The 24,506-nt window shown below is 48.2% G+C and overlaps 1 protein-coding gene across 3 annotated transcripts in view; it reads left to right on the top strand.

Moving 5' to 3' along the window:
* Window positions 1-24,506, top strand: part of ADGRG7 (adhesion G protein-coupled receptor G7) — a 1,657,602-nt gene that overhangs the window by 1,504,953 nt on the left and 128,143 nt on the right. For all 3 annotated transcript variants that reach the window (XM_078657782.1, XM_078657780.1, XM_078657781.1), the window contains one exon: window positions 14,399-14,558. In XM_078657782.1, coding sequence (XP_078513908.1) covers window positions 14,399-14,558 — 160 coding nt within the window. The remainder of the gene's footprint in view (window positions 1-14,398; window positions 14,559-24,506) is intronic.

Below are 24,506 nucleotides of genomic sequence, written 5' to 3'. Positions count from 1 at the left end.
AGGGTTGGGGAAAATACAACCTGTTGAGGTGGGGGCTTTTCTTTCATCCTTGAAGGGAAGAATAGGCCTGCCTTGGCAAGGTTTGTGAAGCGCTGGAGGTGTGTTTGGTGGAAGAATATGGCTGCCAACTTGGTTTGCTGCAGTACGAAGGACTTGTCAAATAGAATCTTCTGGCTTCGTGGTGGCCTTTGGGACAAACCACAAACACTTGTCCAAATTTGCTCTTTCTCAGGGTGGCGGCAAGGGGCGCCAGGGTCCTAATGCTCCATAACATTTCACTAAGAAACATCAACTTCTGTTTTTTTCCAACTGCACTCCAATGCCAGTTGTCCTCAGCAGGAGACTACATCCTGATTAACTGCACTTCATTGTTTACATAGGGGTTTGAGTTCTAATTGCTTCCTGAGAGATTTTTTTTAGGTCGAGCTGCGATCGACCTGTTGTATTTTCTTCTATGGGCTCTGTGCCACCCACCAAAGGTTGTTTCATATGGTATTAAAAAATGCTGCCTTTTTATTGTTGCATTTCTGTAAATGTCCCTCCTTTGTTTGCTTAGCTCTCTTTTTAGTGATTTCACTCAGAGAACACTTTGGTTGGCCATCACACTGTACAGCGTGTGATGAATGAACACTTTGGTAGGACATCACACTGTGCAGCGTGTGATGGCCCTCCTTCTGTTTGGGCATTGCCTTCACCGCTCCTCCTGGTCGTCCAGGTTCCCATGCATTCCTCTTCCTTTTGCCTCAGCAGGATTTCCTTCTCATTTCACATCGAGAACCCCAGTTTGCTTCTACATGCATGTTTGCTTGGTGAAAATGAGCGATATGTGCAGCTGCTTTTGTTGCGGAACGATTTTTAATACTACAAGACTGCCAGAGCCAGGTTTTCATTTCTGGTTTAACACTACTGTTGTGTTCTGGGTCCTAGGCCCACATGCAGATACGAACTGGACACGCACACCGATTGATTGCTGGGTTAATGAGCCTCGAGCACGTGCGCTCGGCTCCTTTTATTGACTGTGTCACGTGACTCGTGACACAGTGGTGGGTGGGTGTTAAGTGTATCATTACAAGCAGCAAACAACTAGACTGTGTCCTCTAGGACACAACATTCCTCCCAAAATTTGATAAAAATTGAGGAAAGACAAAAGTCCGAACCTGTGGGAGAAAATACACAAATATACAATAATTACAAATTTACACTGAGTCTCTTCAGCTGCTTGCTTGATGACGATGGTGGAAATTGCTGCTGAAACTTTAGTTCTTCTTGGCTTGACGTCCTGGTTCTCGGTGGGCGTGCTCTTCTGGACTTACGCCGCGGAAGTGTGTTGGTCAGTCCACTGAGACCTTGCTTTTGAGGGTGACGTCAAACAGGATGACCAGATGTTAGATTCGAAGGATGTTGTCTTCTACTGGTCCGTCGGTTTCTTCACTGTAGGCAGCTTGGCTTCACATTGCGAAGGAGGGAGTGGTTGAAAGACATCCTTCTCACTAGGACGCCCCTCTCGCGGGTGTTCTCCTGCCACGAGATGTCCCGGAGGCCCTTTTCATCAGGTTTCCCCTGGGCCGGGTGTTCTCCACAGCGTTGCTCCAACGCCACAGTCTGCGCGTGAATGGAGGAGACGATGAAAGTATTACCTCGCAGAGTCCGTAGTTCCACATAAAGGGTTGTTGTTGACTCCTGCCTTCGCGCACAAGTTCCTCTCCTTCCTGGGACGTGCAGGTTAGACGGCGATGTATCCATCTCTCCTGTCGGGACCCTCTGCCACCGGTGTCCCTGAGGCCTTTGCCCCTTGGATCTCCACAGGCTGGTGTGGATTGCTCAGTTCTCCTTGTTCAGGCCATCTGAGCTCCCTCCGCAACCAGGTTTCCGCTCGATCCCAAAGGTGGGTGTTGCCAATGGTCCGGCCTGTGATCTCCTGTAGTCGATGGGTCATCCGGGTCTTCTGAGTAGATGCCTGATCTGTTCCTGGTGCCATCAGTGTTCTCCTGGACGTGTGGGTCACTGTACACAATGTTGTGGTGTGTGTCACCTCTTCTTCTTGTAGGTGTGTAGACTTGTCACACCTCTCCTCACCTTTTCCAGATGTTGTTCTTGATGGCGTCATGCCACATTACTTCTTACTTCATTTCTTTTCTTCATGGCATCGTGCCACTCTTCTCCCTTTTCCTTTTTGCGACACGGTGTGGTCACCTTTCTTTCTTTGTCTTGCTGACCAGGCTTCTTCAAGCAGCGTGCACTCCGCCTGTTTCCCTCTGGTCTTGTCCTGGCTTGCGTACACTATCTTCTCTCCCTTCTTCGGTGACTGGACCGGTAGTTACGATCTTCTCTATTGCCTCCTATTACTTCTTTTCTTGTGGATAGTGCGTCCGTCTCTCCGGGTCTTCTTCCGGACATTCTCCTGATCTCTCAGGTCACGGACGTATTCTGGTAGGACATCTTCATCCTGAATACTTTACAGAATACCTTCGCTGCGCCTTTCTGGCGGGTCAGCATTCCGGCGACCTGTTGGTAGGTCGGCTTTCTTCTTTTCCTTCTCGGGCGGTCGTTTCATCCTTTTCTTCTTGGGTGATCTTCCTTGCTACCAGACGGGGTGGACGGCTTCCTCTTCGTGAGTCTTCTTGCTGTCCGCGATCGTAGGGATCGCCATTTGCTTCTGCTGCAGTGCTTTTGCGTTGGCTCACTTGTCTGTGCTCTTTGTATGCTCTGCTGGTTCCGGAGTGTTACTTCACTGCTCCTTGGACCTTCTCCGGTGGGTGCACTTCTCGTGCGCGCTTCCGTTGAGGCTCTTTAGCTTCTTGGCAAGGTAATCTTGCGTCACTCTTTCATCGCACGTCATTGTGCATGGCAGTTGCAAGTTTGTGCTTCACTTGGTACCGTCGTGGTACATCTTCAGTGTCGCTTTGTTCCTTGCGCTTCTTTAGCTTCTCTGGCGTCGTCGCTCTACTCCACGTGCGTGTCGCACTTCTGTTTCCAGTACTTGGGTACTTGCTGCGCACTTCTTCCTGTGCTGCCGGGTGTGGCTTCCTCGCTTTCAGGCACTGTCCTGTACCGTCCGCGTCCGGGGTATACTTGCGCGCTTCCGGTCGGATGCCCTTGAATCTTGTTGCTTGCGGTAGACGGTCTTGAATCCCCACTGCCGTGTCTTCTGTTGCTGTTCTCTTCACTGCGGTTGCGGTGAGCACCTGTGGCGCCCAGGTGTCACCTCACCTGTGATGATGGGTCTCTGTCTCCATCCGCGTCGCTGCAGGCTTGTTTTCCCTCTGTAGGCTTTACCTTGGCTTGTCCAATGCTTGTTTGCTTCTTGTGGCTTCTTTTGGTGCAATGCTCCCCAGTGTCCCCTAGATGGCAGCGTAGGCTGTTGCTCTTCTTTCAGCAGCAGCCTCCTCTGCTTGGTGACTTTCTTTCCTGTTGTGGTTTGTTCTTCTATGCTTGGAGTCCCGGGCTTGCAGGACCTGCTGTTCCTAGGAGTGTGCAGGACAAGAGGGGGCTGGAGTCACTGCTGACCGCCAGGGGTAGGACACCACCTCATCTACAGGTAAGTGCCTTTTTCTCTTTTGTTTCTGTGAGGCAGGAGGGCACAGTCATTTTTCCTCTGTTTGCCAGACGGAAAGGTGATGCATTTTCTGTGCGCTTGTGTCTGTGCGCGTGTGGAGGGAAAAGCTTCTTTGCCCCTGCGGGGGTCCGGGCACATTCAAAAACGTGGCAGGGGGACCTCCAGCAGCCAGTACTGCCGTGCACCACCTTCTGGTTCACTTCGGCGGCGCTGGCCGCTTGCAGGCATTTCAGTACTTGTGGTGCGAGGGGGGGGGCAGGGCCCACGCTGCTCAGGGGTGGTGCAGCTCCTCTCCCTTCCACGTGGAGCTGGGAGCTACCGGCCGTCCTTCATGCCTCCTGCCCATCGCAATCGGCCTTTCTTCTTTCCTCAGAGGGTGTGCTGGTACCGCTCGGCTCGGCTGTGGGCCTCACGCTCTCCCGGCTCCCTTCCCACCTGCAGCAGCTACTTCCTGACATCACTCTGCACGGGCGGGGATCGGAGCTACCATCCTGGCCCAAACTTCTGCCGCTTTCTCTTCTGTCACCCCCGCCGCCGCAGCAGCCTCACCTTTCACACGCTGCGCGGCGGGGAGCGGGATGCTGCAGGCAAGCCGCGGGTGGGCTCTGCTGGCCTTGCTTTCTCCACTCACGTGTTTTCGGCCACACCTCGCCCAACAAGGCGCTCTGACCACGCGGGTGGGCTCCGCTTATTGTTTGTTTATTGCAGGTGGGCTCCGCTTTTCACAGTCAGACGGGGGGGTCGCTTCTTGCTTGCGCGGGCCCCCCAGGCGTTCCTCGGTGCCCGGGCTCCCCTCCGGCCTATGGGCTTATTCTCCTCCTGCGACCGTGGCGTGTGGGCTCCGCCCGGCCAGCACTCCGCTCCGGTGGGGGTCCCTGCTGCTGCGGCCGACTCGGGAGGGCTCCGGTCGGTCCGCTTCGTGCTGGGGCACTGTTGCGGCCGGTGCAGGTGGGCTCTGTCCGGTCCGCTTATTCTGGTGGGGCACCTGGTTGCGACCACAGCGGGTGGGCTCCGCGTGGTCCGCACTTCCTCAGCAGGCACGGCGCATGAGGTGCGGGGTCGGCTCCCGGTCACCTCGACATCCGTGCATGGGCCTAGGGCACAGCACACGACCCGTGGGTCACTCGGCGGCCGGTGCTGTTTCCTGGGGGAGGGGGCACGCTGTCGCCCTTCTGCTCTCTCCCCCTTCACCCACGACGAAAATGGCTGTGGCAGGCTGGGCTCAGCCACCACTCCTCGTCGCCAATGTTGTGTTCTGGGCCCTAGGCCCACATGCAGATACGAACTGGACACACATACCGATTGATTATTGGGTTAATGAGCCTCAAGCACGTGCGCTCGGCTCCTTTTATAGACTGTGTCACGTGACTCGTGACACAGTGGTGGGTGGGTGTTAAGTGTATCATTACATGCAGCAAACAACTAGACTGTGTCCTCTAGGACACAACATTCCTCCCAAAATTTGATAAAAATTGAGGAAAGACAAAAGTCCGAACCTGTGGGAGATAATACACAAATATACAATAATTACAAATTTACACTGAGTCTCTTCAGCTGCTTGCTTGATGACGACGGTGGAAATTGCTGCTGAAACTTTAGTTCTTCTTGGCTTGACGTCCTGGTTCTCGGTGGGCGTGCTCTTCTGGTCTTACGCCGCGGAAGTGTGTTGGTCAGTCCACTGAGATCTTGCTTTTGAGGGTGACGTCAAACAGGATGACCAGATGTTAGATGCGAAGGATGTTGTCTTCTACTGGTCCATCGGTTTCTTCACTGTAGGCAGCTTGGCTTCACATTGCGAAGGAGGGTGTGGTTGAAAGACATCCTTCTCACTAGGACGCCCCTCTCACGGGTGTTCTCCTGCCACGAGATGTCCGGGAGGCCCTTTTCATCAGGTTTCCACTGGGCCGGGCGTTGCTCCAACTCCACAGTCTGCATGTGAATGGAGGAGACGATGAGAGTACTACCTCACAGAGTCCGTAGTTCCACCTGAAGGGTTGTTGTTGACTCCTGCCTTCGCGCACAAGTTCCTCTCCTTCCTGGGACGTGCAGGTTAGACAGCGATGGATCCATCTCTCAGTTCGGGACCCTCTGCCACCGGTGTCCCTGAGGCCTTTGCCCCTTGGATCTCCACAGGCTGGTGTGGATTGGTCAGTTCTCCTTGTTAAGGCCATCTGAGCTCCCTCCGCATCCAGGTTTCCGCTCGATCCCAAAGGTGGGTGTTGCCAATGGTCCGGCCTGTGCTCTCCTGTAGTCGATGGGTCGTCTGGGTCTTGTGAGTAGATGCCTGATCTGTTCCTGGTGCCATCAGTGTTCTCCTGGACGTGTGGGTCACTGTACACGATGTTGTGGTGTGTGTCATCTCTTCTTCTTGTAGGTGTGTAGTCTTGTCACACCTCTCCTCACCTTTTCCAGATGTTGTTCTTGATGGCGTCATGCCACATGACTTCTTACTTCATTTCTTTTCTTCATGGCATCGTGCCACTCTTCTCCCTTTTACTTTTCGCGACACGGTGCGGTCACCTTTCTTTCTTTGTCTTGCTGACCAGGCTTCTTCAAGCAGCGTGCACTCCGCCTGTTTCCCTTTGGTCTTGTCCTGGCTTGCGGACACTATCTTCTCTCCCTTCTTCGGTGACTCGACCAGTCATTACGATCTTCTCTATTGCCTCCTATTACTTCTTTTCTTGTGGATAGTGCGTCCGTCTCTCCGGGTCTTCTTCCGGACATTCTCCTGATCTATCAGGTCACGGACATATTCTGGTAGGACATCTTCATCCTGAATACTTGACAGAATACCTTCGCTGCGCCTTTCTGGCGGGTCAGCATTCCGGCGACCTGTTGGTAGATCGGCTTTCTTCTTTTCCTTCTCGGGCGGTCGGATCATCCTTTTCTTCTTGGGTGATCTTCCTTGCTACCAGACGGGGTGGACGGCTTCCTCTTCGTGAGTCTTCTTGCTGTCCGCGATCGAAGGGATCGCCATTTGCTTCTGCTGCAGTGCTTTTGCGTTGACGCTCTTGTCTGTGCTCTTCGTATGCTCTGCTGGTTCCGGAGGGTTACTTCACCGCTCCTTGGACCTTCTCCGGTGGGTGCACTTCTCGTGCGTGCTTCTGGTGAGGCTCTTTAGCTTCTTGGCGTGGTGATCTTGCGTCACTCTTTCATCGCACGTCGTTGTGCATGGCAGTTGCAAGTTTGTGCTTCACTTCGTACCATCGGGGTACATCTTCAGTGTCGCTTTGTTCCTTGCGCTTCTTTAGCTTCTCTGGCGTCGTCGCTCTACTCCACGTGCGTGTAGCACTTCTGCTTCCAGTACTTGGGTACTTGCTGCGCACGTCTTCCAGTGCTGCCGGGTGTGGCTTCCTCGCTTTCAGGCGCTGTCCTGTACCATCCGCGTCCGGGGTATACTTGCGCGCTTCCGTCGGATGCCCTTGAATATTGCTGCTTGCAGTAGACGGTCTTGAATCCCCACTGCCGTGTCTTCTGTTGCTGTTCTCTTCACTGCGGTTGCGGTGAGCACCTGTGGCGCCCAGGCGTCACCTCACCTGTGATGATGGGTCTCTGTCTCCGTCCGCGTCGCTGCAGGCTTGTTTTCCCTCTGTAGGCTTTACCTTGGCTTGTCCAATGCTTGTTTGCTTCTTGTGGCTTCTTTTGGTGCAATGCTCCCCAGTGTCCACTAGATGGCAGCGAGGCTGTTGGTCTTCTTTCAGCAGCATCCTCCTCTCCTTGGTGACTTTCTTTCCTGTTGTGGTTTGTTCTTCTATGCTTGGAGTCCTGGGCTTGCAGGACCTGCTGTTCCTAGGAGTGTGCAGGACAAGAGGGGGCTTGAGTCACTGCTGACCGCCAGGGGTAGGACACCGCCTCATCTACAGGTAAGTGCCTTTTTCTCTTTTGTTTCTGTGAGGCAGGAGGGCACAGTCATTTTTCCTCTGTTTGCCAGACGGAAAGGTGATGCATTTTCTGTGCGCTTGTGTCTGTGCGCGTGTGGAGGGAAAAGCTTCTTTGCCCCTGCGGGGGTCCGGGCACATTCAAAAACGTGGCAGGGGGCCCTCCAGCAGCCAGTACTGCCACGCACCACCTTCTGGTTCATTTCGGCGGCGCTGGCCGCTTGCAGGCATTTCAGTAATTGTGGTGCGAGGGGGGGGTCAGGGCCCACGCTGCTCGGGGGTGGTGCAGCTCCTCTCCTTCCACGTGGAGCTGGGAGCTACCGGCCGTCCTTCATGCCTCCTGCCCATCGCAATCGGCCTTTCTTCTTTCCTCAGAGGGTGTGCTGGTACCGCTCGGCTCGGCTGTGGGCCTCACGCTCTCCCGGCTCCCTTCCCACCTGCAGCAGCTACTTCCTGACATTTCGCTGCACGGGCGGGGATCGGAGCTACCATCCTGGCCCAAACTACTGCCGCTTTCTCTTCTGTCACCCCCGCCGCCGCAGCAGCCTCACCTTTCACACACTGCGCGGCGGGGAGCGGGACGCTGCAGGCAACCCGCGGGTGGGCTCTGCTGGCCTTGCTTTCTCCACTCACGTATTTTCGGCCACACCTCGCCCAACAAGGCGCTCTGACCACGCGGGTGGGCTCCGCTTATTGTTTGTTCATTGCAGGTGGGCTCCGCTTTTCACAGTCAGACGGGGGGGTCGCTTCTTGCTTGCGCGGCCCCCCAGGCATTCCTCGGTGCCCGGGCTCACCTCCGGCCTATGGGCCTATTCTCCTCCTGCGACCGTGGCGCGTGGGCTCCGCCCGGCCAGCACTCCGCTCCGGTGGGGGTCCCTGCTGCTGCGGCCGACTCGGGAGGGCTCCGGTCGGTCCGCTTCGTGTTGGGGCACTGTTGCGGCCGGTGCAGGTGGGCTCTGTCCGGTCCGCTTATTCTGGTGGGGCACCTGGTTGCGACCACAGCGGGTGGGCTCCGCATGGTCCGCACTTCCTCAGCAGGCACGGCGCATGAGGTGCAGGGTCGGCTCACGGTCACCTCGACATCCGTGCATGGGCCTAGGGCACAGCACACGACCCGTGGGTCACTCGGCGGCCGGTGCTGTTTCCTGGGGGAGGGGGCACGCTGTCGCCCTTCTGCTCTCTCCCCCTTCACCCACGACGAAAATGGCTGTGGCAGGCTGGGCTCAGCCACCACTCCTCGTCGCCAATGTTGTGTTCTGGGCCATAGGCCCACATGCAGATACGAACTGGACACGCACACCGATTGATTGCTGGGTTAATGAGCCTCGAGCACGTGCGCTCGGCTCCTTTTATTGACTGTGTCACGTGACTCGTGACACAGTGGTGGGTGGGTGTTAAGTGTATCATTACATGCAGCAAACAACTAGACTGTGTCCTCTAGGACACAACAACTACTTTGCCAAACTCTGCCAACTTTGCATTCGTTGGTAATACAATTCAAAAGAGAAACTCTACTGTGTGTACTGAAGTGCCCCCAGATTGCAGCTCGTGCTTCAGTGGCCCCCACTTCAAACTGTAACAAACATAGCCGATGAAGCACAGCCTTCGAGCGAATAACAAATTTAATCCCAAAATAGAAAGAAAAAAAAGCTTCCGGCTCACAACTCGCATTTGTTAAGAAATAGCCTATTGATTGCAATAAATCTGTACCAGCTAGTTCAAAATAAAGTACCTGTCATCGGTTGGTTTTGTGCGCCCTCGTGTGGTATTTCTAAGGACTTCTTCAATTTTAAAATGCCTAACAATCCACTAGTCGGACTATTATTACCTTGCCTTGTCCACTCTCTGCTTTCAAGCACCATTCCATTACGGTTAGTGTCACGATCTATAGTGCTTCTCTATTTCTTATTTTAGGAGCATGTTAAAATGGGAGTGCTTTACAGCATACTCCCGAAACCCATCGGCTAAGGGAACAACTTGAATTTAACGTTTATTTCTAAGCTCTTTAAAGCTTCTGGTCAGGCCTTCAGATTTCCCCCACTGACTGGATGAAGAGCAAGGGGCTCTCTAGGGTGCAAACTCTCAACATACGAAGACCACGTTTTTTTGTTTAGAAAACGAGACTCAACAACTCCAACAAGATAAACCCTTAAGCTGATAAAAGATGGTACATTTAATGTTATTCTGCGATCACCACAAGTATTACTACTATTCCGTGTGGATTTCATATTCCTTAATACAGAATTCAACCCATACTCAACCTCCACCTGATGGCGGTGTACCATGTGCTATACTGTACTACATCACTGCAGAAAAACAGACAGCATAGTACGACACTGCTACAACAAGATACTGTAATGCACTATATTAGGTGCACAACATACAAGATCTATCTATCTATCTATCTATCTATCTATCTATCTATCTATCTATCTATCTATCTATCTATCTATCTGTTATGTCTATCTCTTATCTCTGTCTGTTATCTATCTATCTTCCATCTGTTATCTGTCTAACATCTATCTGTCTGTTATCTATCTAGCTAGCTATCCGGTTATCTATCAATCAATCTGTTATCTATCTGTTTATCTATTAATCTGTTTGTCTATCTGTTATCTTTCTGTTATCTGTCATCTATCTATAATCTATATGGTATCTATTTATCTGCCTGTTATCTATTTATGCTCCCTCTAACAATGTTCTTTCCCTCATTGTGCTTCATGCTCTCTCTGTTCTATTTTCATGTCATCCCTCTTGTAACAAACTAGCATTTCCAGAGGGTGTGGTTTCCTGGAATCACATATGACAAGTTGGTATTCATCGTCCAACCAATCACAACCTACCCTGATTTTATTGCTGCAGTCTTTTGATACCCTACTGCTCTCGTATGCTTCTTTTTATGATGTCTCCTATGTGTTTATTATCCAGCACTTGGCTTCTGAGTCGGTGCATTTCCTGGCTGCTTGCACGGATGTGTAGCCCTACTGATACCACTCAATATGCTGCATGTCTTTACAATTATAAGGGCCAAAAGGTGAGACCTATTGTCTATGCCAATGCTTGTTTTACATTTGGATTAGCTCCTGATTCCTGCAGGTGGGAGTTCTTCGTTTTGTTGTACTTACTTTTGATCATCATTTTTTATCTTTTTAACTAGATCGGTTCTGAAATGTTAACCTATTAATTTTCATAATTACAATATTGTTTTGCTGTCGTTGCACATATGCCACATGCAGTTTTCCCTGACGACATTCTGCTCCTTGTACCAATCTACAAAGGGAAAGTAGAAACATGTTTACCTAATTGGATTACATTGCTGTTACAGTTTACATCAAGGCGACAGCCCTTCTCCCCTATATTTTATCAATCTGATTTCCTACAGTCTGATTTAAGCCTCTTCACATATGGATTATATTTATACTGGATGTACGTCATTACGACGCACACTTTTACAACGCGTTCCATTACAACGCGGTTGTAACAACGCAAGTCATTACAGCGACTTGCGTTGGGGGGGCGCAAATAAAAAAAAAGAAAATTATTTACTATTCCAGCACCAGTCCCCGTGGATAGTAGGGAAGGTGTTGGGATAGTAAATTAAATGATTTACTATCCTTGAGCGCCCCCCAGCGCAATTCGTTGTAACAACTTTCGTTGTTATGACCGCGTCGTAATGGAACGGTGTTGTAATGGTTGCGTCGTAAACATTGCATACCATTAATACTGTGCATTTTTATAACAATTTATAATACCTGCAGCACTAAGGTTTTCAGATTTAACCAAGGCAGAGTAGCCTATTTCCAAGGACAAGTAGTCATCGTGATCTGCTTGTATTCCCTGTTAGGCGTTGAATCTAACTGCTTAAAGAGTGTGATCTACAAATCAAAATCTAGCATTTGGACTTGCAACTGTTAGGCAAAATCAGCCCGGAAGCCTCCCGTGATGGCAAACAGTACCTATTCTGCCTCCCAGAAGGAATGCTTCAGTATCACCCTTTAGTTCCTAGTGAAGGCTGAATCCAGCAGTTGCCTGGTTGTAATCATTATATTGGCCTGTTTAGGATACTTACATTGCCACAGTATAATCACTATACATAATTCTTGGTATGTTCTCAAATAACCACTGTGTGTATGTGTGTGTTGGAGTTGTGAAGTATGAACTATAAGACTACCCATTTGTTGTCAATGCTTAGATTGCCCAGATATCTCGCATCTTCTAATTGTGAATACATCTCCTAAAACCTGGTGGTCGTATATGTATTCTGATCTGTCCAGTTCATGGAAATGTTAGTGTATATTCTTTGTGTGGCTGTAATATTTCGCCTGCCTCCAAGAAGAAGGAAAATGTGCCATACTAAGGGACATAAATATTTGTGATTCACACTTTAACATGCTAACAGACTACTGTCCAGTGTGCTTACTATTCCCCCGATCTTACTGTTTATCACCGATGAGCACGCACTTTGAGAACTAAAAACATGGAGTGAGATGTATCTAATATATGATGCAAGGCAGTACAGCAAACAAAGTTGCTGTGTTATGTTGTATCAAAGGGATAGAGAAAATATTCACCGCATCTCTTAAAATATGGTGCATTTTTCTCTCCCGAGTGATGGCGCAGTTTTGCTGCCAACGCACACACCCTTGCATCGTAATGCAGGTGTTTGCGTACTCTACAGCATAGGTTTTGTACTGGAAGGCAACCGTTGCAATACAAAAACTGTTATTTAATACTTTATCCACTTTGTATGTATGCTGTACAATGCAGCACACGTGCAACGTTGGAAAAATAAGGAGAAATGAAACATGTCTCCTCGTTAAGCCTTCCTTGAGGAGGCATACAATTTTGGCGCAAATGCCTGTCTAAAAAAGTTAGCAGATAGGGATTTGCGTCAGTACCAATGGGAGGTTACATAGTAATGCCCCTGTACCACTCATGGAATATCCCCTTAACGTAGAGTAGCGTGTAGCACATTTCTGTTTTACTTTGGGATACTGTCCAATGCAAATCATGGTTTTCATTGGATATTAAATCCCACCCCAACACTCTGCACAAGGTTTTTGACAGATGTGACTCCAACCCAACTCAGTGTATTAGTACATCTGGGTCATAGGCAGTGGAGCTGGAACAATTTTCAGAGTGGGGGCACTGCCAATAATGTTATATCACTCAGGTCATAGGGACTGTAAAAATTCCAAGCGAACAAGTCTAGCAAATGTGCCATGCCCATTCAGCATGAAAGTGGTATGGGTGTGGTATGCTGGTGGTGCATGTCGGAGCATGGAGCACTGGTGAGGGAGCGCTGTGCAGTTTTACTGGTAAAATTATGTAGGGTACAATGATCATGTGCAGATATCAGGTATCAGCGAATATCATTTACACATCACCAAGTAAAGTGTGTTGATTTGTTTTCATCATAATAACATCTTTGTTTAGATCACACTTCAGAATTACGAAAAATATGCTTAATTTGTGTTTTCCTAACTGCTGATATATTTTGAAGTATGTATATAGTTAATTTACAGGTATTTAAATGTTGTTTTGTGTTAGGGAAAAACAGACATCCTGCAGCCTTTCCTTTCACCCCAGCAAGTTGTCACACTGGTCACTTTTCTAAAATCCTCTCAATTTTTTAGTAAGAGAAATAAAAGAAAACACTAATTTCTGAATAAGCAGCAATTTGCTAGTAGGCATAGCCTGACACTTGACCTTTGTCTTTGAAAGCACAGCAAATGTAACAAGCTAAACACAACATTTCAAGGCACATGTATTTCTCTTTCGCCTGCTGAACTCCAGCGTAGTTATTTTTGCACCCGACTTCCAGCGCCTTTGACCACAGGATGTCAAGAATATATGACCAACCCAAGACATGCATCGTTTAACATCCCCTTCTCTGTTTGGATTCGTTTCCAGAACATATGCTATCTGTGGATCCCTCTGTTTGAAAGGTCAAATTAATATTGCTTTTCTTTTTGTACAGTTAATCATTCTCTTCAAGACTTGGCACAAAGGGTCAGGTCCTGCATTTCGCAGTTGCAGTTAACCACAGAACTAAAGTCTGGTCTTCGATCTGTAACTCCACATTTCTCCCTTTGTATCTGTGCTAGATATATTTAGTTAATAGGATCTCCACTCCCTTCTCATTGCCCTGACTTTCTCACCCTAACTCTAGAAGGAATGGCATCATTTAGAGTTTCTCAGATGGGGACATCCACCAGACAGTGGCACATGTCCTGTCTGTCTCATTTAAAGAGAATATGGCCTCTCATTATGTCCGAGAGGTCATCTGCTGCTTTCTGGCAGATGTCCTGCCTCCGCCAAACTCGAAATAATGTCCCATGTGCCCACCCAGCCTTAATTTAAACTGAGCACCATAGTGTTTCTGAGAAAGCGATATTTTTGTATTGAACTAATTGGCTCCACGGTAAGAGTTGCTTATACTCACGGCCCCCTTCACTGGGGGTACATTTCAGGAGCCCAGGAAAGTAAGACACACATGATAAATATAGTGATAATTAAGGATAATTAACCACATAACAAGGACGCTAGATACGTTTGACGAAGCATATGTCCTCTAGCACTGTGGTTATATTCCACAGAGAATGTTAAAAACACTTAGCAGAAGAAAACATATGTAAATTGCCTAACTATTTTGAAAACAGCTCACAAGTAAGCAGAGTTATTGTTATCCCCAATGTGCAGTGTATTTTGGGATTTGTTTTATACTTTTATTATTAGTCTTACTTTGCTAGTAGAGATAATGCTATGTCATCAATTACTTCCGCTGTGTATGATCTCTTTGGTTGCCACAATTTGTGTATTCTATGTTTATGTATTGACCTTTAATGAGAAATAACACAAACCTACAAAAATACGAATGCTATAATAAGTAAAACACAAGAAAAGAATTTCTTATTATTGTTTATTTGTGACAAGATTGTCTTTCTCTTATCTTGTTGTCCAGTACTCGGAATGTCTCGTACATTAAGAAGGCAGTAAGTACTCTCTCTGTGGCTATGACACTAGGAATCACCTGGGTTATTGGTTATCTCCTGCTCATAGAGACGGATCCTACAACTGCAACCATCTTCAGCTTCGTGTTCTGTTTATTAAATGCGACTCAGGTAAGTTACAGTTATGCGTTATGCCGTGCACTTTTTTGTAAATCAACAGTTTCATTTACTCTTTAAGGCTCCCAATAACATCAGACAATGTGATATACAATGATGTTTGACCCTGATAACATCACAGGAAGTGACTTCACTGAAGTTAAAAAAACACATTCGGGGCACAACTAATACAACACTAAGGGAAGTAGGTATTGAGCCTGTTATAGTTATCACCTGTATAGTATATTGGGTTCTACTATGACATAGATTTAGATTTTGGAGGGAGAGAAGTTTCTAGATAGGGCCTGGGCCTTTTGTCTTTCCTTGAGTGGCCCTTCCAAGAAGGCTGATGACAGCCTGATGCAGGGCTTCACACTTATTGGGCTCATATAATAGGCACTCTGCTTGGAGCCAGAATGCAATATATATATATATATATATATATATATATATATATATATATATATATTCACTGAAAAAACCATAGGTTATAGACCATATATAGTTAGGAATTAGCATTTACAAAACCTTGAAAATTCACTGAAAAAACCATAGGTTATAGACCATATATAGTTAGGAATTAGCATTTAAAAAACCTTATTTTACTCACACAAAACCATTGAAATTCCATATATAGTTAGTTGTACTAACTATATATCGCGCACCCGCAATCCACTGCTGATGATGTCACATATTACATCATTCATGACATGGTCAGTGACATCACTGATGACATCACTGATGACATCTCAAATGACATCACTGATGACATCACTGATGACATCTCAAATGACATCACTGATGACATCACTGATGACATCTCAAATGACATCACTGATGACATCTCATTTGTAAATGTATTGCGACTTATATAGCGCACGTATCACCCGAAGGTATCAAGGCGCTTGCTTAGGGAACCCGTCCTGGTATTCCCCTGTGAGATACCCCAGCAGGGTATCCGCAAGGTGAAAGCCAGGCATCCCGCCGCGAGGGGCCGTAGTGGAGATTAAGCAAGCTATTGCCCAGAGTCGCAGAGTGTGACCCCATGAGTCGAGTAGGCACCGGAGCGAGAATTGTCGAGTCCGTGGAATTTTTGAGCCCGAGACCCGCCGAGGCGGGGAATCGAACCCTGGTCCACGGCCGATCTCAGCTTCCAGGTCTGCCGCCTCTAACTACTGAGCCACGCTTCTCCACATTTGACATTACTGATCACATCACTGATGACATCATTCATGTGATAATACGATGAACCTCTTCAGACTCTAATATAACCTTAGATACACTCAGTGTAAACAGACACTCATAGACTGTCACTCATCCATGGAGTTACTCAGACACTTAGTCAGTCATGCAAAGAATCAATCACACCTCCATTTCCTCAACTATACAGTTATACACACCTTACTTATTCAAACATATACTAAAACATATTTACTCACTTATACAATCCTGGATACAAGTTCACAATGATCCATACAGCCACTCACACATTCACTGGCTCTTATGCACAGTTATTTATATATGTCAACTCTCACATGTACTGTGTTTTACATATGTACTTACTTTGACATGTAGCACTGAGATATCCATTCACTCACCAATACACTCATGCACACAGTCAACCGCCCATACAGCTGTTTCCACATGCACTTTTGAACCCATACATCTAGTCAATCAACTGCTCACACATCTATGCAGAGAGTCATACACCTCCCAGCCACCCACACACACACTCAGTCTCCCATACAAATGCTTGGGCGACCAATCAATAACCCATACAGTTAATCATATAGCTACTGATCAACACATGCAGCAGTTTACAGAACAACAGACATAATGATGCACAAATTAAGACAGTTTAGTCACTAACCCATGCACTCAGTGAGACACATTTAATCAGTCACTCATACAGTCAGTCATGCCCCTACTAAATCCTTCATCAAGACACTTATACATCCACTCATTCTTCAATATGTAAGACATATTTTAACTTTACAGAATTATACAGTCACTGGATGTAGTCATCAGTGATGTCATCAGTGATGTCATTTGAGATGTCATCAGTGATGTCATCAGTGATGTCATTTGAGATGTCATCAGTGATGTCATCAGTGATGTCACTGACCATGTCATGAATGATGTAATATGTGACATCATCAGCAGTGGATTGCGGGTGCGCGATATATAGTTAGTACAACTAACTATATATGGAATTTCAATGGTTTTGTGTGAGTAAAATAAGGTTTTTTAAATGCTAATTCCTAACTATATATGGTCTATAACCTATGGTTTTTTCAGTGAATTTTCAAGGTTTTGTAAATGCTAATTCCTAACTATGTATGGTCTATAACCTATGGTTTTTTCAGTGAATTTCATTGGTTTTTTAAAAGCTAATATCTGTAGCTGTAAAATGTATTCTTCTTTAAATCCAAAAATATATTTTATATGTTTATTAATAATTTTTTTTTTAATACTTTTTTTTTGTTCGCTCCCGGTTCGCGAACCGGGAAGCTTCCCGTTAGCTCATCTTGATGCCGCGACCCAGTCCGCGAACCAGTAAACGTTCCGTTAGCGCAACTGCCGCGTTAGAAATCAACATCGTGACGCGTCGCGGAAGCGCGACGTATCACGTTGTCGCGTAATGCGTCTTATGACGCGCCGCGTTAGCGCACCCGGAAGTGCTCCGGTACGCGAACTGAGACGCGAAGCGCAGCTCCCCGGAAGCGATCCGCGGCGCGTCGCGAAAGCGTGACGTATCGTGTTGCCGCGTAATGCGTCTTATGACGCGCCGCGTTAGCGCACCCGGAAGCGCTCCGGAGCGCGAACCGAGGCGCGAAGCGCAGCGACCCGGAAGCGATCCGGGGCGCGTTCCGCAGCGCGTAACTTAAGCGTAAGAGGTCATGTGACTTGTTAATAAAACTTTTCATTGGTTCATTTCACTTTTGGTTTCATAATGATGTAAGGCTAGGTCAGGTGACCTAAAAATAACACTTTTCATTGGTTTAGAACTATTGTTTTTCCCAAATGATGAAAACCCCTCCTTCTTTCCTCACTCTGACTTTCATCTTTGTGAGAGGAAGACCATTTTTGATAGTTGAGCAATGGCTTCAGTAGTTGCTTCAGCTGGTGCACCCCCACCACCACCTCCACCTCCTCATGGGAAGAGAGGACCACCTCCCCAGTTCATCAGCAACACAGAGGAGGAAAGGATGAACTAGAGGAAGAGGAGACAGAAGGACCACAGTTCTTACAAGAGGTGCCCCGGGTTTCCCGTCGGAAAGCCAGCTTTATTTGGCAGTTTTTTTCACTCCCTCGAGGGCAAAAGAAAGTAAATGCTAGGTATGTCACCTGCCTCATTTGTAAAGACCGGTTATCTAGAGGCACTGATAAAAAGTATAGCTTCGGTAACTATACGATGCATCGTCACATGAGCAGGTGGCATCCATTGAACTACAGCCAGGCGGAGATACGTGACATGCAAGATAACCCAACAACAACTCCTGTGGCCAGGTCAACATCACTGATATCGTTGACAGGAGCAGAGGCACGGGAAACCGTGCCAAACATTCAGGAGAACTTTGCTCATATCAAACATACCTGTATGTATTGCAGTGCATTGCTGTCATGTGGTAACATGAGCATTAATTTAATCAACCTAGCTTATAACAATCACAATTGCCCTAACCGCCCCAGACAGTAATTTTTTTTTTGCTCCTGTTGAGCCCTTTTCAATGCCTGTTTTTTGTTGTTTCCCCTCCATCAAAAACAAAAAAAAAACATAAAACTGTTCAAAAAATACAAAAAAAACAAAAAATGTTCAAAAAATAAAAAAAAATATAAAACAACAAAAACATTTTTAAAAAAGTTCTTTTCAGAACTACCTCCCCTTTCAAAAAAATTTTGCTAGAATGTTTAGCACTCTGGCAAGCTCTATTTCTTTTAGTTCGCTTCCCCGTTCGCTTCCCGGTTCGCGAACCGGGAGCGAACCAAAAAAAAAAAAAAAAAAAAAAAAGAAGAGTAAGTATAAGGGAAGTAAACAGAGAGTAATGTTAAAAGAAAGACAGCTATAGGGAGTAAACCAGAGATACTGTTTAATAGATCTATTTACCGAAGAAAAGATGGAAGAGGGTATAATTGTGAAAAACAAAATAGATAAGGAAGTGAAAGAAAAAAAAGAGAGTAGAACAATAACAAAGAAGAGTTTCTTGGAGAATGTGAGTGAATGTTCAAAATAAGATTAAAACATGTGGAATAACAGAGAGAAAAAACAGAAAACAGAAAAGAAAAAATAACAGAAAAGATTAATTGAAACAGCAAAGAAATGTAAATAACATAGAGCCATATCATCAACATAGGCAATAAAAGTTTTGCAGCTTTTATCGGCAGAAATGTGTCGCTAAAGCCGCCTTTGCGGCGGAAAACTGCCGCTAAAACCACTTTTGCAACAGTTTTCTTCCAATAAAAACAGCAATAATTTTATTGGCTGTGTTGATAATATGCCCCTTAGTGTGCTTGAACTACAGAGAGAAAGCATAATGAACAAGTAGTGAAAGAGTGATCAGTCAAAGACACTAAGAGTAATAGAGACGGAGTGAGTGAACAAGAGTGAGGAACTATGAGAAGAGAGGGACTGAGAAAAGGAGTGGAAGGAGTAGAGTAAGTAGGTAATAGAGAAAGGAATGAGGGAAGTAGCAAAGGCAGGAAACTGAGGGTTAAAGAAATGAAGCTGTTGAACTACTAGTAGGTGAATGTGATAGAAATGTAACGAAAAGAGTACAAAACATTTACCTTATAATTGTCGTTAACTTACTCACTTTTTGTTTTTATACTTTCAATCTGTGAAAGAGAGAACAAACATTTGAAAAATATTAAAACATGTATTTAAAAATTAGAAAAGACAAGGGAAAAGATTGAAGGAGAAACAGAGTTTCTTTTCCTCATTTCACAATCACATCACCTGTGTTGCCTTTGGTTAGGTATCTCATAGTGCAGATGGAGTCTAGCATATCAAAGAGTACATAGAAGAGTTGAGCAAAATATACAACAATTTTGACATTTACAGAAGACTTAGCTTCTTATCTTGTTGGAGATGAAGTCAGGCCTGTCTTGCAACATGGTGCATCTTTTGCATCACTGCTGCATCGGTTTCATGTGGCACGGGTTTTTTACAGCATGACACATCTGCCTAGATGCATCAATTTGTAATTTTGTCGCCTCATAGCAAATCTTTTGCACCGCCGCTGCATCACAAAAGTGACGCACAGTGGCGCAAAAGAGGCATACACCTATCATAAATCTGTCCCTAACATTTTAAATGATTAATTCAGGATGACGATAAGGTGTGGCCTATCCAGAGGTTTGTTTAAGGTGAGGCCTACTCAGGGTTGCAGATCAAAGTTACGCTTGTTGAAGTTCGCGTTCCGGGGCGCTCCCCGGGAAGCGCACCATCAAAAAAGGTGGGAAAGTAATTTACAGAAAAACGACTGGAGACACTCTCACCAAATATAGATTAGCTCATACTACATACCAATCCCTATCATTTTCACAAATTTGATTGAAATTCCATTTAGCCATTTAGCCTGTAGACCTCTCTAAATACCGTGAGGTAAATTACTTCTCAAAACACATCTGAAGTGTTGGAATTGACAACCAATGAAAATGTTACTTTCATTTTCTACTTTTATTACCTGACATTTGATTGGTTATATACCTGAATATATATAAAGGAAGAGAAGGAAACACAGCCATTTTGACTACTACTTCTTGTTGTACATTTCAATTGGATTTTCACTAATCACTTCAACTTCTTTGTAAAGGTAAGTTGTTATTTTTAAAACTGAAGTATATTGTGCACCAAAAGTTAATATGGTAAACTTTTTCTGATAGTTATATACTATCCCTCTGTAGTAGTTATAGATTTAGATAGACTTCTCTGTTATAGTTATGGATGGAGTTAGGTTTCTCTTGTATAATTATGAAATTACTTACGTTAAATCACATACACTTTTTTATATTCCTACTTCCACTCTGATACTATACACTGCCCAAAGATAAATTCACTGATAAAAACTGCCTATCTAAAATTAATCCCAACAGTGCCCTATCTCTACTAATAAATAATTTTTTTATCCAAATTTCAGGCAACATGGAAGGCGAACACAAAGTTTCATTTCAAATTGTCCTGCAAGAGAGCAGCCAAGAATTAATTGATCCAAATTATATAGAATTTATGGATGAAACTTGGGACCAAGAACTACTGCAATGTGTGCAAGCAGTAGATGACCTCCTTCAAAATGAGGACATTTTACACCCTCAGAGATTACAAACTATGTTCAATGAAAATGACGACATTTCAGACAGTGAAATGTTAGAAATGTTATTAAATTTTGAAACACAATCACAATAATAAATAATTGCTTAAAAAATAAAGAAATTAAAAAATAATCAACAAAACCAACAATCAATTAACATACAGTATTTGAAAAGTCTATCATTCTTTTTTCCTTATAGTACGCTCCCCAGGGGGGCGTGGCCAAGTACGCGATGTGAGGAGACGTGCCCGAGCTGAGCTCCGAGCGCGGCTCCCCTTCCACGGGCTATTTCTCCTCCATTTCTAGTGCTACCGGGCCCAAACTCGAACCGAGTGCACCTGGGGACCTGGTCAGCCATCACCGAAATTTTCGGAAGGATCGGAGTACTTGACCCTCCGACCGCCGACTGCCACGGCGCCTGCCCGCCCGGGGCTCACTTCCGGTCGGCGGCCCCATCTACCCGAGACCGGGGATCCAACCCATCGAGGTAGGCCGCGACAAGTGTGCACTCCCCGGTGCGCTCAAGTGGGGGAAGGAGATCGCGCCGCAACGCCGGCTGCCCACCGGCGCACCAGCTGCGCAGGAGCCCCAGCCACTACTGTAAGGCACACCACCCTGGCTTGCAACTGGCGGTGAAATCGGCCCGCCCTGCCCACCGGCTCTGGAGGCATCCTGCCAAGCCCTGTGAGCACCAGAGAAGGGTTGCACTCGGGTCTCTGGGGGCCCATTTGGACAGCATTGCCCCTGGCTCCCGACAGGCTACAGCGAGGACTGACCCGCTCTGCCCCCTGGGCCCTTGCACCCGCCCACCGCCTCGACGCTGGCCCAGCAAGAGGGAAGGGACCGTACCACAACGCCCGGTGCCCCCCGGCGAACCCACAGCGCAGGGATCCCAGAAGCTACAAGCGGGCACGCCACTCTGGCCCGCGGCGCCCTGTGCCACTGACCCGCCTTGCCTGCCGGCACTGGGGACTTCCCGCCACAATTAGCGGATACCGGAGGACGGTCGTGCTCCACTGTTTGGAGGCCCGCACTGGCGACATCCCCCCCTGGGCCTGAACAACCAGCGACGGAGACTGTGCGGCCCCACCTCCTAGACACCAGCACCCTCCCGCTGTTCAAGTATAGCCGCTGGTCGACGCAGGACCCATCCAGCGCCGAAGAGCCCGGCCCGCACGACACACGAACTGCGGCCACGCTGCAACGGCACATCTCACAGTCGGCCCTGTCCACAGTGGCCTACCCGGGCCCACGCGGGTGAGCTCCCAGGACAGCCCCGCATTCTCCACTCCGGCCGCCCCGGTGCTGACCTCCACGTGCCCCACACATCGCTAGGTGGCGTCTAGAATCCTGCGCGCCACCCGGCAAGGGCGGAGCTGACGGCCTGACCGGGAGAGACCAGAGCACACGGACCCCGTCAGTGTTCACCGCAAGTGCCTGCCCAATCGGCTGCCTACCCGTGACGACCACCCTCATGTCAGGAGGGACCAGAGCAAAGTCCGGCACCGGTGGGACACTGAGCAAAGGGAAGATGGTGAAGAACACAGAGACTGACCAAACCACCTCCAAACTGGACACTATGCTGGCGGCCATGGAACGCCTGGAGGAATCCATGCAGCTGACCCGTACGTCGCTAGAGAACAGGATCGATAAGGTGGCTGTGGACCTGACGCTCCTTCGCGCGGACCACAAGAAACTGTCCGACCGCACCACGACCTTGGAACAGACGATGGCGGAGACCACGCCCAAGCTGTCGCAGACGGAGAAGCACGTCCGTGACCTACTCAACCGGGTGGAGTTTCTCGAGGACAGGGCGGAGGATGCAGAAGGACGGGCCAGAAGGAACAATGTGCGCATAGTGGGCCTGCCGGAACGATGGGAACGGAGGGAGACGGCGGAACATATGGAGACCTGGCTCAGAGAGCTCCTACCAGAAGGCACACTGTCTCCACATTTTGTGGTGGAAAGGGCGCACAGGGTACCATCCCGTCCACCCCCGGAGGGCTCCAACCCGAGGCCTATGCTTATGCGGGTGCTGAACTACCGTGACCGGGACGCCATTCTCCGCGAAACGCGGAAACTATCGGACATACAGGTAGACAACGCCAAGGTGATGTTCTTCCCTGATTACACCATCCAAGTCCAGCGTCGGCGTCAATCGTTCCTCGAGGTGAAACATCGGCTCAGACGCCTGGCTCTCAAGTACTCCTTGCTGTTCCCAGCACGTCTCAGAGTGGTGGCGCAGGACAAAACCCACTTCTTCGATACTCCAGAGGCGGCGGCGGCCTGGCTGGATTCAGGAATAGATGCGAACCACGTACCCGCGCCGAAGGAGCAGCGCCGAAATCGAGGTACTCGTAGGCGGAGACAACGACACGCCTCGAGGGCCGGGTCGCCAACCACGGACGCGGAAATCGGACCCACTCCGGAGCAAATACACGCTGAACAGCAGGGGGCCATTCGAATAGTAGCTGAGATCAGTGGATCACAATCACCCATCCTGATCTCCAACGCAAGCCCAAGATCACGCGGGAGCGAAGACGACGACTTCATGTACGGACTGCCAGATGACACGAACACGGAGGGCCTGCCGGATGTCACACCCCAAACATCGGATCAGATTGTATAAGCCACTCCCCTCAACCTAGTCCGGGCTAGGCCGTTGCAACTGGCATCTTGGAACAGCTTGATCACCTCTAAGGCAGGCTCGGCCGGAGGTCCACGACGGCACTACTGGGAACCACGGCAGCTATGTTCAGCCCCTTCTCCGGGATCTGAGCTCCACTCCTGATCCCCCCCCCTGCCGATCCGTCACGGACCTCCCGTGACAACGAGAGAGGAGCCGGAGCGGTCCCTATGGCACATTACCGGGTGCGAGTGTCTGAAGGGGTGGACGGACCCCCAGAGGTGAGTGTGTCCCCCCCGAGGGAATGGCAGATGGGATCCCCCTTCTGGGGTGGACTGTCTGAGACCAGTGACATTGGGAACTCTGATCTGTCTGCGGACGCTGCCACTGACTTTTGGTGACCCTTGACCCACTGCCCGTGGTGGGGAGCCGCCACGGCTCTCTTGGCGACTTGAACTGACTTGTTCATCCAAGTGCTAAACTTCGTCATACCCCCATTGAACTCACGGATTGATTGAGCTCGATTGAGCGTTTGGGCGGCGACTTGTTCTGTTGTCGCCCTTTTGGTATTATGTTTCTGTTAAAGTTCTTCCTTTTGAGACTAGTGTGGACATTGATAAGTTACGACATGCATCCCTGGGCCTGTGTGGGTGGGCGAGGGGAAACAATGGTCACTGTTCGCGGCTGCTGTGCGTGTGTGGGTGGGGCGGGCTGGGGGTTGGGGGGGGAGGGCAGGCGCTTGGGCACAAGGCACACTGTGATGGCTACGGTTAAATTTTGTACCTGGAATGTCAGGGGCATGCACACACCCTCACGTAGATACCAGGTGTACTCATACCTTAGGCGACATCAGGTCCAGATTGCACTACTACAGGAGACGCACCTGGTCACCGCTGAGGTAGCCGCACTTCGCCGTAGGTGGAGGGGGCAGATATTACCCACCACCTTTTCAGCGTTCGCACGGGGGACCCTGATCTGGGTCAGACCCCGGGTTCCATTCGCACTAACACACAGCAATATCGACAC

The sequence above is a fragment of the Lissotriton helveticus genome, chromosome 8 (assembly GCF_964261635.1).
Source record: "Lissotriton helveticus chromosome 8, aLisHel1.1, whole genome shotgun sequence".
Lineage (NCBI taxonomy): Eukaryota > Metazoa > Chordata > Amphibia > Caudata > Salamandridae > Lissotriton > Lissotriton helveticus.
Note: the sequence above shows the minus strand (reverse complement) of the source record. Positions and strands in the feature narration are given on the sequence as shown.